The sequence below is a fragment of the Ursus maritimus genome (genome assembly GCF_017311325.1).
Source record: "Ursus maritimus isolate PB19 chromosome X unlocalized genomic scaffold, ASM1731132v1 scaffold_X1, whole genome shotgun sequence".
In the NCBI taxonomy this organism is placed as follows: domain Eukaryota; kingdom Metazoa; phylum Chordata; class Mammalia; order Carnivora; family Ursidae; genus Ursus; species Ursus maritimus.
Window position 1 is genome coordinate 93,787,331 of NW_024423319.1, and position 15,650 is coordinate 93,802,980.

At 34.2% G+C, this 15,650-nt stretch overlaps 1 protein-coding gene across 1 annotated transcript in view; it reads right to left on the bottom strand.

The window, feature by feature from the left end:
- The window catches only part of CFAP47 (cilia and flagella associated protein 47), a 503,621-nt gene that overhangs the window by 282,137 nt on the left and 205,834 nt on the right, over positions 1-15,650 (bottom strand). Inside the window, exons 34-35 of the mRNA XM_040635242.1 lie at positions 3,648-3,745; positions 3,246-3,362 (exon numbers count right to left, since the gene is read on the bottom strand). Coding sequence (XP_040491176.1) covers positions 3,246-3,362; positions 3,648-3,745 — 215 coding nt within the window. The remainder of the gene's footprint in view (positions 1-3,245; positions 3,363-3,647; positions 3,746-15,650) is intronic.

Genomic DNA, 15,650 nt, shown 5'->3' on the forward strand with positions numbered 1-15,650 from the left:
AAAAAAAAAAAAAGTTAAGGAATTGGAACTGGTCAGTAAAAGCTTGGTAATTATAAGTTAACTGTCAGTTCCTTCATTCATCAAATCTTAGACACCTTCTCTACATTTTTTATGTATTAGATACATTTTAAAATATTTTTTGGCTATACTATAAAAAAAAAATTGAGTCAACATATCTAAGAAAATAAAAAAGCAAAGGAGAGAATCACAATGTATAATGATTTCTATTTTCGAAACAAAAATATTTTGAGTTTCTTATGAACCCTGACCAAATTCTCAAGGGCCACCTTGAACACCAAATGTTCCATGTAACATCTTGGTTCCCTTACCAGAATGATTTGTGTCCCTTCTGATTCCCACAGCACACTGCTTCTATGTATACTGTGGCATTCACTATCTGCTTTGCATCAGCTCTTTTTCGTATACCTGTCACTATTAATAACATCTTTGAAGGCATGATTGTGGTTTAAGCATATCTGTACCCCTTACAGGTCTATCCAGTGTCTTTTATGGAGGATATTCAGTTTGTTGAACTGACGAGAATTGTAGTATTTTTATTCTTCCAAACCAAAGTCTTCCATGGAAGTTTATCTTTAAAACTCTCTTATAAAAGAAACTTCTGGCCAAAATCCTAGAATACAGTTTCTCGTTACAACTATAACAATATAAAAGAATGTAAATGTCAGACGTGAAACTAAGTGACTTTAACATGCAAGTGACTTGCATACAAGGAGAAAGCAAGCCATTATGAAGTGTCATTTTTCCAGCAGGTATGAGGAACAACTTTATACCAAGCCATGTGTGGGCACTGGCATCATCAATGTCTCTCGTGTCATGGAACAGAAAACTCAGGGTAAGTTGAAATGGCTTTCTCCTGTGTCCTTCTTTTGTGACTGTTCACAAGGTCCAGCAAACCTCAAATGTCTCCTGTATCAACTTATTATTTTAAATTCCCATTCAAATGACATGAGTAAATACTTTCCTCCTTGACCAACGAAATTATATTTTGATTGGTCTGTGTTCCCTGTCTGCAGTCCCTTTCCGGTGAGTCCATTGCCATCATAATTCTAAGAACAAATGCCATTATTCCCATAATACCGACACAGCAAATTTCTGACTTTTTATGTTGATATCCAATATCCCAATATATACCTATATCAATTTTTCTAATTCCAAAATTCAACTAAGGCAACACATTCACAGAATTTCCTTACTGTATGTCATGTATTCCATTCAACATTCTGTTTATGCCATTTCCTCTGAGTGAATGCCTTCCTCTCTTACCACTACCAATCCAAACCCAATCCACCCTTCGAGACGCCAAATAAGTCCTGCATTCTCTACAAAGTCTTTGATGGATCAATCTAGATCATATTGAGCTCTTCCCTTATATGAATTCTATACTTTGTTTTTTGCATACACTGACAACTACATGAGTAGAATGTTAGTAATCATTGAACATGCATATATCTTAATAATTCAATGATTTTATATATTCTTCAAAGTAAGAAATCATTTTATTTTAAAGATTATTTATTTGAGAGAGAGAGGGAGAGTGACCAAGAGTTGGGTGGAGGAAGGGAGGGACAAAGGAGGAGGGAGAGAGAAACTTAAGCAGACTCCACGCTGAGCATAGAGCCCGATGTGGGGCTCGATCTCACCACATGGATCACGATCTGAGCTGAAAGCAAGTGGGACACTCAACCAACTGCACCACCCGGGCACCCTAAGAAATCATATATTGCACTATTTCATTATTCTAAAAAAGGGCTCAAAAAATAGTAAGCATATTATGTGCTTGATTATTGCTATTGAGTACTTGAAGTGAAAGGCGAGATGGAATTATAATGTGGAGATACAAATGTAAAAATGTATATTGCTGTTCTGATCTCTACATGAATATTTATTTTAAAACAAAAATGAAAAATTGTCTTTTTAGCTACTAAACTAAAAAATGATGATACATCTATATTCAAACAACTCTGCTCCTTTAATTCATTCTTAGAGCCTGGGGAGTGCTACTAAATCACTCAAGCTTCATTCTTAGGGTTTAAGAAAGCTGGACAAATCACTAAAACTACTTTCTTATCATGCACAATTGGATATACATAATTATATATAATTCAAAATATCCAGTAGATTTCTATGAAGTGATATTTCAAATTCCACATTTTAGCAGTACCCTACAAAAAGACTGCTTCAATTTAGATTTAAAATAAATGAACAAAAGAATATTAAAAGGGGTCAACTAACATTTTTACAAAGAAGACATACAAATGGCCAACAGGTACATGAAAAGATGTTCAGCATCACTAACCATGAGGGAAATGTAAATCAAAACCACAATGAGATATTACCTCACACCTGGTAGAATAACTATTATTAAAAAGAGGAGAGATAAAGTGTGGGCAAGGATGTAGAGAAAGGGGAATTTCTGTATGCTGTTGGTGGAAATGAGCCTTGTTATAGCCATTATGGAAAACAGTATGGGCGTCCTCTAAAAAATTAAAAACAGAACTACCAAATGGTCCAGCATCCCTACTTCTGGGTATATATCCAAAGGAAAAGAAACCAGCATCTGAGAGATATCTGCACTTCCATGTTCAACTGCAGCATTATTCACAATATCAAAGATATGGAACAACCTGTCTGTCAATGGATGAATGGATAAAGCAAATGTGGCATACAGTGAATCTCATTCTCAATGGGGAAAAACTGAAAGCTTATCCCTTAAGGTCAGGACACGACAGGGTTGCTCACTCTCATCACTATTGTTCAATATAGTACTAGAAGTCCTAGCCTCAGCAGTCAGACAATAAAAAGAAACAAAAGGTATTCAAATTGGCAAAGAAGAAGTCAAACTCTCTCTCTTCGCAGATGACATGATACTTTATGTGGAAAACCCAAAGACTCCAGCCCAAAATTGCTAGAACTCATACAGCAATTAAGCAACGTGGCAGGACACAACATCAATACACAGAACACAATACACATACACAGATACACACACATACACACACACACACACACAGTGGTAACTATGTGAGGTGATGGATGTGTTAATTAGCTTGATTGTCGTAATCATTTCACATTGTATATGTACAATCATCACATTGTATACCTACAAAATTCATATTTTACAAACTATATACAATTTTTATTTGCCAATCACACCTAATGAAGCTGGAAAAAATACAAAAAGAAGAAATTCATATTTATGGAATATGTGATATATAGCCACCCACCTGTATGTCCATGTCAAAGCCAATTTCACGAAGTACGTTCACAATAATCAGGCAATTGTGCAGATAATGTTCAGAACGTTTTGGTTGTGTGTACATTTTTTCAAAATGAGACTCAATCTGGAAAAGACAAGAATCAAATCTTTTAGTAATGGAATAAAAATCTGCTTTTTAACTGTTCTCTTTAGTTCAGCAAAGAATCATTTAAGTATTAACATATGTCAGTAGTAGATTATTACAACCAAAATACCAGAATAAACAAAAACGGAATGTGGGCCATTCGGATTCAGGTCTGATTTAAATTAAAACACTAAAAAGTGTCGGTTTATAAAAAATACTCTGAATTTTAATTACTAAGTTCTTTCAAATAATAGAAGACCATTCCTCATAAAAAAAGACTCTTACCAAAAACGGACAATAGGCTCCCAACTGTGTTGCAAAAACAAGACCATCCAAAAGGTCTTTGTCAAAATTTACTATCCATCTCTCAGAGGGAATAACTCCTGTTCCGAAAGAGAGTAAATATAACATTAGTTTTATTTTTCTAAAAACGATACCTTATGGTATCTGTCTGAATATATTCATTCTGATATTGTCACTATATAATACAGAATGTATTTAAAATTGGCAGATATTGTAGAGAAAAATGTTTTCAAAATCATTCTCATTGTGGAGACATTTATTGCCCAGTTCAAACATAAAGAAAAACAGAACATGTGCCTGGCTTTATTTCCCTGGTTTTCGACGAATCACTGATTCGTGATAGGTTTTCTTCCAAAGTGACACACAAAAGAATGAAGAAATGATCTGGAATTTTCTATTCCTTCAAAAGGAAAATGGATTGATTAATAAAGGACAATGAGAAAAATGAAAAAAAAAGGAGAAAGGATGTCTTACAGAATTTGAGCAATAGTCAAAAACATTTGTCTTTGCTTGGAAAAGAAAAGCATATTATTATGGAAATAAAAACAAAATTTAAACCTCCAAATAATCATAAGGGAATACTATGTAAAACTACATGCCAACATATTGGACAACCTAGAAGAAATGGATAAAGTCCCAGAAACCTATAAATCACCAAAAATCAATCAGGAAAAAATAGAAAACTTGAACAGACTGATAACCAGCAAAGAAATTGAATCAGTAATCAAATAACTCCCAACAAACAGAAGTCCAGGGGCCAAGTCCCCACCACAGTTTACCACAGCCGTAGGTACATCAAGGATTTTCTCTGCTATTTTGTTAATTCCTTTGATCTAGGCTACTCTCTTCTATACTCCAAGATTTTGCTACCCAAAGTGTGCTAAGTGAATCAGCAGCACCTTTATCAACTGGAAGCATGTTACGAACACAGAATTTCAGGCCCCACTTAAAACCTACTGAAACATAAAAAGTTTAACAAGATCTCCAGGTGATTTATATTCATATTACCATCTGAGAAGGGTCGGTCTAGGGTTGTTTTTAGAGACAGAAAGATCAAGCTAATCTAGTCCTCATTTGTCAAGAAACAAATTTCAAATGATGTTCTACAAATTTTTTAAAATTTTAATTTAGAAGTTATATTTTTACCTATTTGGATATTATATTACCTCAAATATTCAGAAATATTAAAATAGTCCTAAACAGTGTTAAGAATTGAAGATATGACTGCTAAACATAAACCAAATCATTTTATGCAATAAAGGAGTAAGTGCACATATTATTTTATGAATATCATAATAATTATTTAAATATTTTAGGTGATTAAAACAGTACATTTCTATAACAGCTTTACTGATATATAACTCATATAACATAAATTTTATCCAATTCAACTGTCCATTATTATTTAATATGTTTACCAAGCTATGTGATCATCACCACTACTTAATTTTAAAGTATTTTTTATCAACACATAAAGAAACCCCATACCCACTAGCAGTCATTCCCCATTTCCCTCTTCTCTCATCCACTGGGAAAAAAAAAACTAATCTGCTTTCAGTCACTATGGACTTGCCTATTCTAAACATGTCACAGACATGGAATTAAAATATGTGCCCTTTCGTATTATGGCTTCTTTTATTTAACATAATGTTTTCAAGGTTCATCCATGCTACAGCATGTATCAGTGCTTCACTTCTTTCTATAGCTGAGTAACATTCCATTTTGTGACTATATATACCACATTTTGTTTATCTATTCATCAGTTTATTGGCATTTGGGTTGCTTCCACATCTTGGCTATTATGAATAATGTCACTTTTAACATTTATTTAAGAATTTTTGTGAGAATATATGTATTTTCAAATATTTTGAGTATAAACCAATGAGTAGAATTGCTGAATCATACCGTTAACCTATTTTTTAACATTTTGAGAGATGTTAAACTGTTTAACATTAAGCTGCTTTCCAAAGTGGTCGTACCATTTACAAGATCTCTAGCAATGTATAAGGTTCCAATTTCTACAAATCTTTCCCAATAGTTGTTAGAGTATTTCTTTCCTTTTTTAAATTTTAGTCATCCAAGTTGGTGTCAAGTGCTAGTTCACTGTGCTTTTGTTTTGCATTTACCTAATGACTAATACTATGTTGAGTCTCTTCATGTGCTCATTAACCATTTGCTTAGATCTTTTTTTTCCTTTTTACTTGCATTATTTGTTGTTTTATTGTGGAGTTGTGTTTGCATATATTCTTGGTATAAGTCTCTTGCTAGATATATATTTTCATTGTTTCTGTGTCCTTTGAAATGGTCTCCTTTATTTCCCTTTATATTCTATTAATATGGAGTATTGCATTGATTGGAATTCCTACTATTTCTCAGAGATTTATTTATTTGAGAGAGAGAGAGAGAGCAGGGTAAGGGGCAGAAGGAGAGGGAGAGAATCTCCAGCAGAATCCCCGCTGAGTTTTGAGCCCAATGCAGGGCTTGATCTCAAGACCCTGAGATCATGACCTGAGCCAAAGCCAACAGTTGGAGGCTTAACCAACTGAGCCACGCAGGCACCCCAGAATTCCTATGTTAAACCAATCTTACACTCCTGGGATAAATCTCACCTAGTAATTTTGTTTAATCCTCTTAAAATGTTGCTGGATTCTGTTTGCTAGAATTTTGAGGATTTTTGTGCCGACATTCAAAACAGATAATGTAGTACATTTTAATTATTTTAAAGTAGTTTGGAAATGCAAATATACACTTTAATGCAGAAATCATCTTGTTTCTGAAGGTAGTTAAATTATGAAGATATGTGAACTCTAAATAATTATGATCTCAGCCAAATATAATAATTAGAAGATTAGCCACATGACATTAAGGTAATGTATATAATATTTGGTAGAACTTCCATATAAGTACATCATTAAACTAGAAAGAAAATAAAGAATCTTGTGTACTAAGATGATTAGTCACTATGGATGAAGACTGATCTAAAAAACAAGAAGTATAAGAAATCAAAAGAAAATAATCACAGCAGTTACATATGAGAGAACAGATATAATAAACTAATGAATAATATTATGCTAATATTTTCAAAATGTAGATGAAATTCATTAATTTCATGTGTTATAAAATCTCACTCAATGGGAAATAGAAAATAAGAATGGGGAGGTGAAGGGGGAAAAAAAAAGAATAATCCTATAACAATTATAAAATTAGATTATTTAAAACCATCCCACTAAAGAAATAATAGGTCCAGATACTCTTAATAGTAAATTCTACAAAATTTAAGAAACAAGCAATTCCACTTCTAGAAACTCTTTCAAAGCCTACAAAGAGGAAATATTTTACAAGTAATTGTTGAGATTTGCATAAAATTATAATAAAAAACTAAAAAGTACAGAGAATAATTACAAATCATCACTCATATAAACTAAAGCAAAAAATTAGAATACTAGTAAACTAATCTAGCAAGGTATTAAAAAAAGATTAGCTACCATGGCAAAATTAAATTTGTGCCAGGAATGCAAGGTTAGTTTACATTTAAAAATCAATTTAATAACTATAGTAAGATAGGTAGAGAGAGAGCGATAAATAGTAAGAGAGATATAGACATATATACTTGACCCTTCAACAACATGGGGTTTGGGGCACCAACTCCTGCACACTGAAAAATTGGTGTATAACTTCTGACTCCTCCAAAACTTAACTACTAATAGCCTGCTGTTGACCAGAAGCCTTACTGAAAACATAACCAGTCAATTAACACATATTTATGGATGTTATACATATTATATATTGTATTCTTACAATAAAGTAAGCTAAAGAATAGAAAATGTTATTAAGAAAATCACAAGGAAGAGAAAATACACTTACAGTACTGTACTATTCAAAAATCAATCCACATATGAGTGGACCTGCGCAGTTCAAAAAAACCATGTTGTTCAAGGGTCAAGTATATATAATATATATAAACAGTATTCATTATGAAACTTCCTGGAAAACTGAAAAGATATAAATTCCAGAACATAATCTACAAAGTAATCGTATAGTAAATATAATAATTAGTGATGAAATGCTGAATGTATTCTTCTGTTTAACTATGAAAAAGATCAGGTATAATAAAAGATCATCCATGTTAATAAAGGTTAGAAAAAAACCTCTTCATTCCATCCTTTTATTTTTTCACCCTTTCTTTAAAAATAAAACAGAACATAACAAAACAAAAAAACTCATAACTTGTAATGTTTTGTAAATAAAGATTAAATTCTACCTTTTTCTTTGGAAGAAAAAAAAAAAAGAAAAAGCCTCTTCGGGACTCAGTTTCAACCAATATCTTTGACTCCAAAAGGAATACAAAAAATAGCTCCTATGCCAAATTTACGAAAGAAATGTTTTAGAACAGGTTTCACACTCTTGTACACGCCACCCACTTAGTGACTATAAAAAAGTTTAGAGCCAAACAATGAGAATCACTTATGCGGAGATGTTATCAGCTTGATCCACAATTTTCCAAGCCACCTGATCGACATAACACAATGGAATACTGTCCACAGAGTTTAGAGAAAAATAAAGGGTGACCCAAATTTTATTTCCAGTCAAGATGCCATTCACACATTGAAAAAAAAAAAGAAAGAAAGAAAAGAAAAGACCATATTTACAAACAGAACTCAGAGACTAGAGACCCTTGGAAAGGGTTTTCTTAGAAAAATAAAATAATTATGAAATCCAGCCACCCAATAGTTGAATCAAAAAATAAATAAAAATGGAGAATCCAGGTAAAATGATACATAACCAAATACTGACAGAATAGAATATAAGTGTTATAAATACTGACAAAATAGGTATAATGAACATAACAAAATGATACATTCAGGCAGAAATGAGAGAGGAAATGAGAGGAAGAATTCTTACCTGTCACAGCAATGGTTATCAATGCTATGTGAAATCATAACACATAGCAACAAAACAAAATAAAAACCCCTCAGAATTCATAATGTTATTCCTAAGTTTCTTCTTTTAAATTTGAGATATGTTTTAGAAAATATTATTTCTTGTGGTGATCAAATATTTGTTATAAGGTACCTCTGCACTATTTAATCTTATTCCCTAGTTTTCAATTTGCACATATTAGAGTTTTTAATCTTCCCTGGGCAGCAGAGCCACCTAGAAAGCTTTTAAAAGCTGCACACGTACAGGCAATACCCCCACAGATTCACATTCAGTTGGCCTGGGGTGGGGCAACTGTTTTTATTTTTTTAATTTCCCAGGTGATTACAAAAGGGCATCCAGATTTGAAAACCCACTTGTGTGGATGAAAACGGAAATGAGACATCTCTCTGGACATTAGGAATGAATTTGCAAGAACCGCACAGATCTAAGCTAAAGAAGAATTTACATTTTGAAAGAGCAGCATCACACAATGATCCTTGAGCCTTGCAGGTCAAACTGCTTGGACTCAAAACCCAGCCACATACTTTCCTAGGAACATAAATTAACCTCTCTACTTTAGTTTTCCTGTTAATAATGGTAACAGTTACCTGATCATGTTGCCTGTTTTGAGTATTAAACAAACCGTTACATGTAAAATTCTTAGTGCTTTAATTGGCATACTACAAAATACTGTGAAAATGAGTAGAGGAAACCTCATTTAAAATTGAGCTGGGGAAGCCCTGATGTATGTATGTTACCACTCACTGCAGCCTGCATAATAAGCAGGAAAAAGGAAGCATTTTATCTCTTGCTCTTAAGAAAAAAGAAGGATGACCCCTCCCTGCCCCAGCTATTAATAATGCACCTGTAACCAATGAGAAGCCACCACATCCTCAAACTCTTGTTCCTCTCCAATGAACTTCTGTTCAAAACAGTCCTCCTCAATTTCCTCCTAAATCTAATAAAAGTGGATCTTCCCCTTGTCTCTTCATACTTGCCTATGGTTTGCCATAGTTTGAATGTCCAGAATTGCCATTCCTCTGCTATTTCCGAATAAACTCATGTCCCTAATATAATAACTATTTTATTTTTATGGTTGACAACACCAAACATCCCCCTCTCCTAGCTAATGGAAGTGATCACTGCTTCTCTACCAATTAAAGAATTAGCCTCAATTATAGTCTTCTTCCCTCTAAATAAGATTTATTAAGTTACTCATAGAATTACCACTGCCCCTGATAGCATACAATCAAGGTGAATCCCTGTTTCCTTGAACCTGTCCCCAATTTACTGAGCCAATGCACAAATCCTATAATGTCTTCTATAATATCCTTTACTGTGAGACACTCCATGATTCTCCATAATGTGTGGTCTCCCTCATTGCAATGAGCATTGAAAAGAATTTGTTCAGCTATACATGTGTTCCCAGTGGTCTCTGGCTAAAAGGCACTGACACTGAGTAGGTATGAATATGAAAGACAGAGAAAGAATGTGGTCTGGTTGTGGGTGAATTTTTACATCCTCCATTTTGCAGGACACATGGCTATTGCCTTGGTTCGCCCTGATTTATTGAACCACACTGCTAATCCATTAGAAATGGTTTAACTTTCTGTTCTCACGTGTTTATGACTGCCTAGCACTTCTCTGAATTTAGTGTTGAGCTTCACACTAATCATGACTTCTACATATTGACTGACAGTCACATTCCCAATATAAAACATTCTAAATGCAACATTAAAATATCAGATTATACCATTTCTATTATCTACGTGCATTTTAATCTTGCAACATTGATAAATATGTAATGCTAAACATTAAAGGGATAATTTGGAACTTCTGGAAAAAATATAAAGTTCTTTGTAAATAATGACTACTTAATGACGTTGAAAATTAGATACATCTGAAACAACCAATGCATACAAATTTAAGACCTCAACACTATGTTAGTTTTAAGAATAGATAGAATTAAAAGGCCAGTATGATTTCCCAAAGGTGTATTGCATATTGTTTACTTTAACAAACTATCCCATGATAAATGAAATCAGGGCACCTTTAGACAGTACATAAAAGATAAATCTTGCCAAACATATTTATGACTCTGCTCCACTAAAAAGAAAAAATTAGAATAAAACAGTATTTTCCATTCATAAGAATTACAATTGTTACTTCATGAAAAAAAAATGTTGAAATAAGCATCAGTTAAATAATAGATATTATTTCATAGAACAAAGCTCCTTTGAACAGATAGTTCAAAGTGCTCCAATTCCGGGATTTTGTTAGAAGTGCAGTCAAATGAAAGTACTTAGTCCTCTCAGAAATTAAACTTTATGTCACAAAAATGGTCTGTTGCTGTTCTCAAAATCACCAGGTGATTATAGGATGAGAAAATTTCCATTAGCAATCAAATACAGCAATTGAAGACAAGAGTCCAAAAGAATAACAAAGAGGATACTTTATCATAGGTGTGATCTACTGGAGTGATCTACTGAAGAAGCAGCTGTCACTAAGGTGTAAAAAAAAGTTCATCAGTGAAAAACATAAACTGTTGTGTTAATGATAAAGGGCTTAAGCACATACAATATCAAGAGCGTGCAGGAACAAGAGGATAAATGTATAAGGGCAAATGTACCTCCTGGCAAGCCAGACGAAGGTCCCCTACTTACATGGAACAGGTGTTCACTTATTACATGGAAAATGCTTTTTGACTTCCACAACTCTTTGAACAAATCACCACATGTTATGAATTGTCAAACATAGGATGGGTAACTTTTTTATTCTTGTTTTGTTTTTGTTTGTTTGCTTTTTAACAGGGCCTCTCAGCAACTATCTGTAATTAGGAAAGGAAACTCCCAAACTTGGACTACTTGGCACCACATATTCTCGAGCAAATTCATAGAAAGGGTTAAGAAATCTCAGTCTCCTCTCAATGCTAAATTCAGGGTATGCTGATCAAAAGCATGTGACCTCAGTATACTTCAATCCACGGACTTGCTGTGGCCACCGGACCAAATACCCATTTTATCATAGCAGTCACTACCTTGGCCATCTCCCATGACTCTCCAGGGCCAACAGAATGAAGTCCTAAAACATTGTCCTGATAGTCAAAGCCCTGTATGGCCAGGCCTCTGAACCAAATGATTCCAACTTTACCACTCCATACTCTCCCTGAAAGAGGAAGGCTCCCTCACTTGTCACATCCTCCCTAGTTCCTACATCATTACAAACAAATTCTAATGAGAAATATATGTCAGACCTGTCCTGACTGAGGTCAACACCTATTGTGTTGACACCACTGCTCAACTCCACAAGAGTTTCTGGGAAAGCCATAAACAACTAAAAAATTCTTTATCTGTTGCCCCATCAGGCTGATCAAGGACAGATTGTCCATAAAGATGACTCTGCATGCTGCCAACTGATCAGCTTACCCTAAATAATTTATAAGCAAGGTCCACTGTCTATTCTCTGCAATGTTTTCTTCTTCACTACTGGAAGACAATTTCTTGGGGACAGAATTCTAGGTTAGTATTTTTTTTTTTCCTCTTAACACTTTAAATACTCTACTCTCTTCCTGACTACACGGTTTCTGAGAAGTTGGATGTAATTCTTACCTCAACTCCTCTATCGGCAAGGCGTTTTTTCCTCTTCTGGCTTCTTTCAAGATTCTTTCTTTAGATTTGATTTTCTGCAATTTGAATATAGTAGCCCTAGCTATAAAGTTTTTTGGGGGTTTATCCTGCTTGGTATTCCCTGATCTTCCTGTGGTTTGATGTCTGACATTAATATGGGGAAACTTTCATCTATTACTACGTCAAAAGGAATTGTAAGGAGCGCTTTTCCAGAAATACAATTGTGAACAAATACCATTCTGTGAACAATTTAAAAGCACTAAGGAAACCACTTTCTGTGGTACTATAGCCTAGTTGTTTCATACTTTAGTGTGCATCAGAATCACATGGAGGGCTTAATCAAACACAGATTGCTAGGTCTCACCCTCAAGAGTTTCTCAATCAACAGGTTTCGGGCGCAGCCCTACCCTTCCAACCTCCAGAACACCACTGCACCAAGCTGTGAGGACAGTCAGATTTTACCAATGGAGTGAGTCTAAGTAGAGTAAGTATCAGTGTTGACAGACAAAAATCTGGGGAACTGAGTATGGCTTTTTCTCAGTCCAAGTTAACCAAAGTGAAATCTTTCACAGAGCTTTTCCTCGTAGACCTCCATAGTCCACAAACCTGTACTCAGGTACATATTCAACGTGGAACGTGCCTCCTTCTACCTCAACCATTCAACCCAACTCTTATAATTTGTACCAGAAGGTAAAAACTGGCAAGCGAATATATATTCAATTATCTGGAATAGGGAAGAAAAATGTATAAAACCTGAATGTGTCTCAGTATTCACTCACTTATATACACAAACAATATTTGAAATCTGTTATCTTCTAGGCACTGTTCTCAGGTCTGAGAACACACCAGTAAGCAACAAAACAGACAAGACTGTTCACCTTAAGAAGCTCACATTCTACTGGAAGAAACAGACTCTCCATTTTAATATATAATTTTGGAAAAATGCTATTGAAGAGAACAGAGCAAGAAAGAGAAAGATGGAAATATATACTATTTTAGAGGGTATTGGGAAAGCTCAGATAAAGTGATTTTTGAGCAGGAAATTGAATGAAGTGAGAAACGGAATCGTGAAGATAAACAAGAAAATAATAGTCCAAGCAGAAGGTAGCAGAGAAAAATGCAAAAGCTTTGTAAAAGCATAAAACTCAGTGTTCTGTTTTTTTTTAAAGGAAAGAGCCCAGTGCCTGTAATGTAGTGTTTTAAAAGATGCAGCAAACTCTCTGAAATTAACTTGCATAGACCATTTTGTTGGTAAAAAATAGAACCATAATAATTTTACAACAAATGAATGTACTAATTTCTAATATATGTACACATTTTATACTACTTTGGTTAAAGTGTTACTCCTCAGTAATCTAACGAAGAATTTGTACTTTGTTTTTTGTATTTTTGAAAGGGCCAAATATAGTTTTGTAAAATATGAATCTTATTCAATTGCAGATTCAAGTCAAATTATTTTGATATTTTCATCACATCAATTAGAAGGTACTAAAATATTCTGTTTACTGTTGCCTAATACCAATATATCAATATAGCTGTTTCAATCTTGTTGTCACTATGTTTGTTGAAGTGACGCCTTCCAGTTAAGAGCAACTGTAATTCCAAGTCTCATTTTAAATCACACTCTTAAATCTTCTTCTTACTTCTAAAGTTTAGATTAAACTCTGAGGGTTCAGTATAAAAAATAAATGTACTGATTTAAACACAACCCCTTCTGAACATAAGAGGTGTGTATGTACTTAAAAGGGGGGGGCCAAATGGAAGCCACAGAAACAAGCAGCACGCACACGTCATCCATCTGACTACAATCAGTGCTTATGATAGAGGAAAAAAATACACTATACTAGCAAACTGGAACATTAAAAAAACAAAAAAAAAACAAAACAAAAAAAAAAACTGAAGGCTCCGAGGGGTGGAAATTTATAGAGCCTCATTCCACAAGAACAGAACCAGGGAGTGACCACCTGAACACTGGAAGTCTCTCTATGAACACCCACTTGTCGCAGTATTTGGACCTAATTTGACCAACGTCCCCCAAAATTCATGAAGCATTACTGCACTGAGTGATTTCCAGCATGGCTGTCACAATGACATGTAAGATGTTTTCTAGTCAAATTCTACTTGATATCAACTATGTACACACAAGGTTTAAGCATGTCACCTAAATTTAATACTTTATAGAGCTGAAAATACCAGGATGATATAAGACTATCTTTTGTAGAGCATCTCTACATATTTTTTATCACTTATTCTTCAAAATACATTAAAGGAGCATCTTTTATTATTTCCATTTTACATGTAGGGAAACTGATCTTGAAGACGTTAAGTGATCCTTTTTGCAGAAAAGAGTCAGGTCTAGAATCCATGGACTCTGAGTCCAATTCTACAATGTCACAGTAAAATTAGTAATAGTTTATTTAAAGAAAACAATTCTCACCTTGGTGACAGTTTTTCCATATAATATGCCGGGCATTCTCATAATTTGTGTTCATCCAACTAAGCAGAATCCTTTCAGAATCAGAATATATGTTGCTGGATAAAAAACAAGGATTGACCTTTGGTGAATTCTGCACATGTATGGGGGGCAGGTTACTGCCGCAATGTGGTACAACCCGGGACAGTACCAGAACCTGAAATTGGGAAAAGAGAGAACCTTTACTAGACCTGAATGGCAAAATTAAAAATTAATACTTGAAGAGTAAATAAAGGAAGGCATCAGTATTTTCTGGTCAATTACATCCATACAAGAGTAAAAAGAAAAATCAGAAGACCCCCTACAGTAAAGATGAGAGTCAGAGTACATGCAATAACAACTCGCCTATCCAAATCTCAGCTATGTTGGAAATCCTCATGGAGGTGGGCCAGCAAGCACATAAGGCATATGTAAATGTTCTGAGCTACAATCTGTGAAGTCTCAAAATCTAAGCTAACTTTCTCCCACTTAATTTATAAAAACCTGTTTGTGCACTTTAAGTCAGTGCCTATTTGGTTTTATTTTATAGAAAATTTTTCTAACTCAGAGATCTAGTTTTTTAGATCACAACAAATGATGAGTAATAGAAAAAATAGGAGAGTAATGAAAAGCAAGAGACAATAGTCATATGACAAGAAAAAAAAGACACGAACTATTAAAAGCTACAAAATACTCCAAGTGTCTGAGCACCATTTAGAGGAGAAATAGGCCTGTAGAGAGGCCTGTGGTAACCACTGCACTGGATAGCGAGGTAATACGACTGTTTCAAACATAAACTACATTCTAGTTAAAGAGATAAGAAGGTCTATATCTACTCCTTCATTCAGTTATTATGTACTGAGTGCATGATACAAAGCCAGTTACTGTGCTTGGAAATAGGGACATGACAGTGAAACAAGGCAATCCCTAGCTAAAGGATATTTAGAAAGTTATTTAATCCTAAATGGTTGAATTTCAAAATATTTA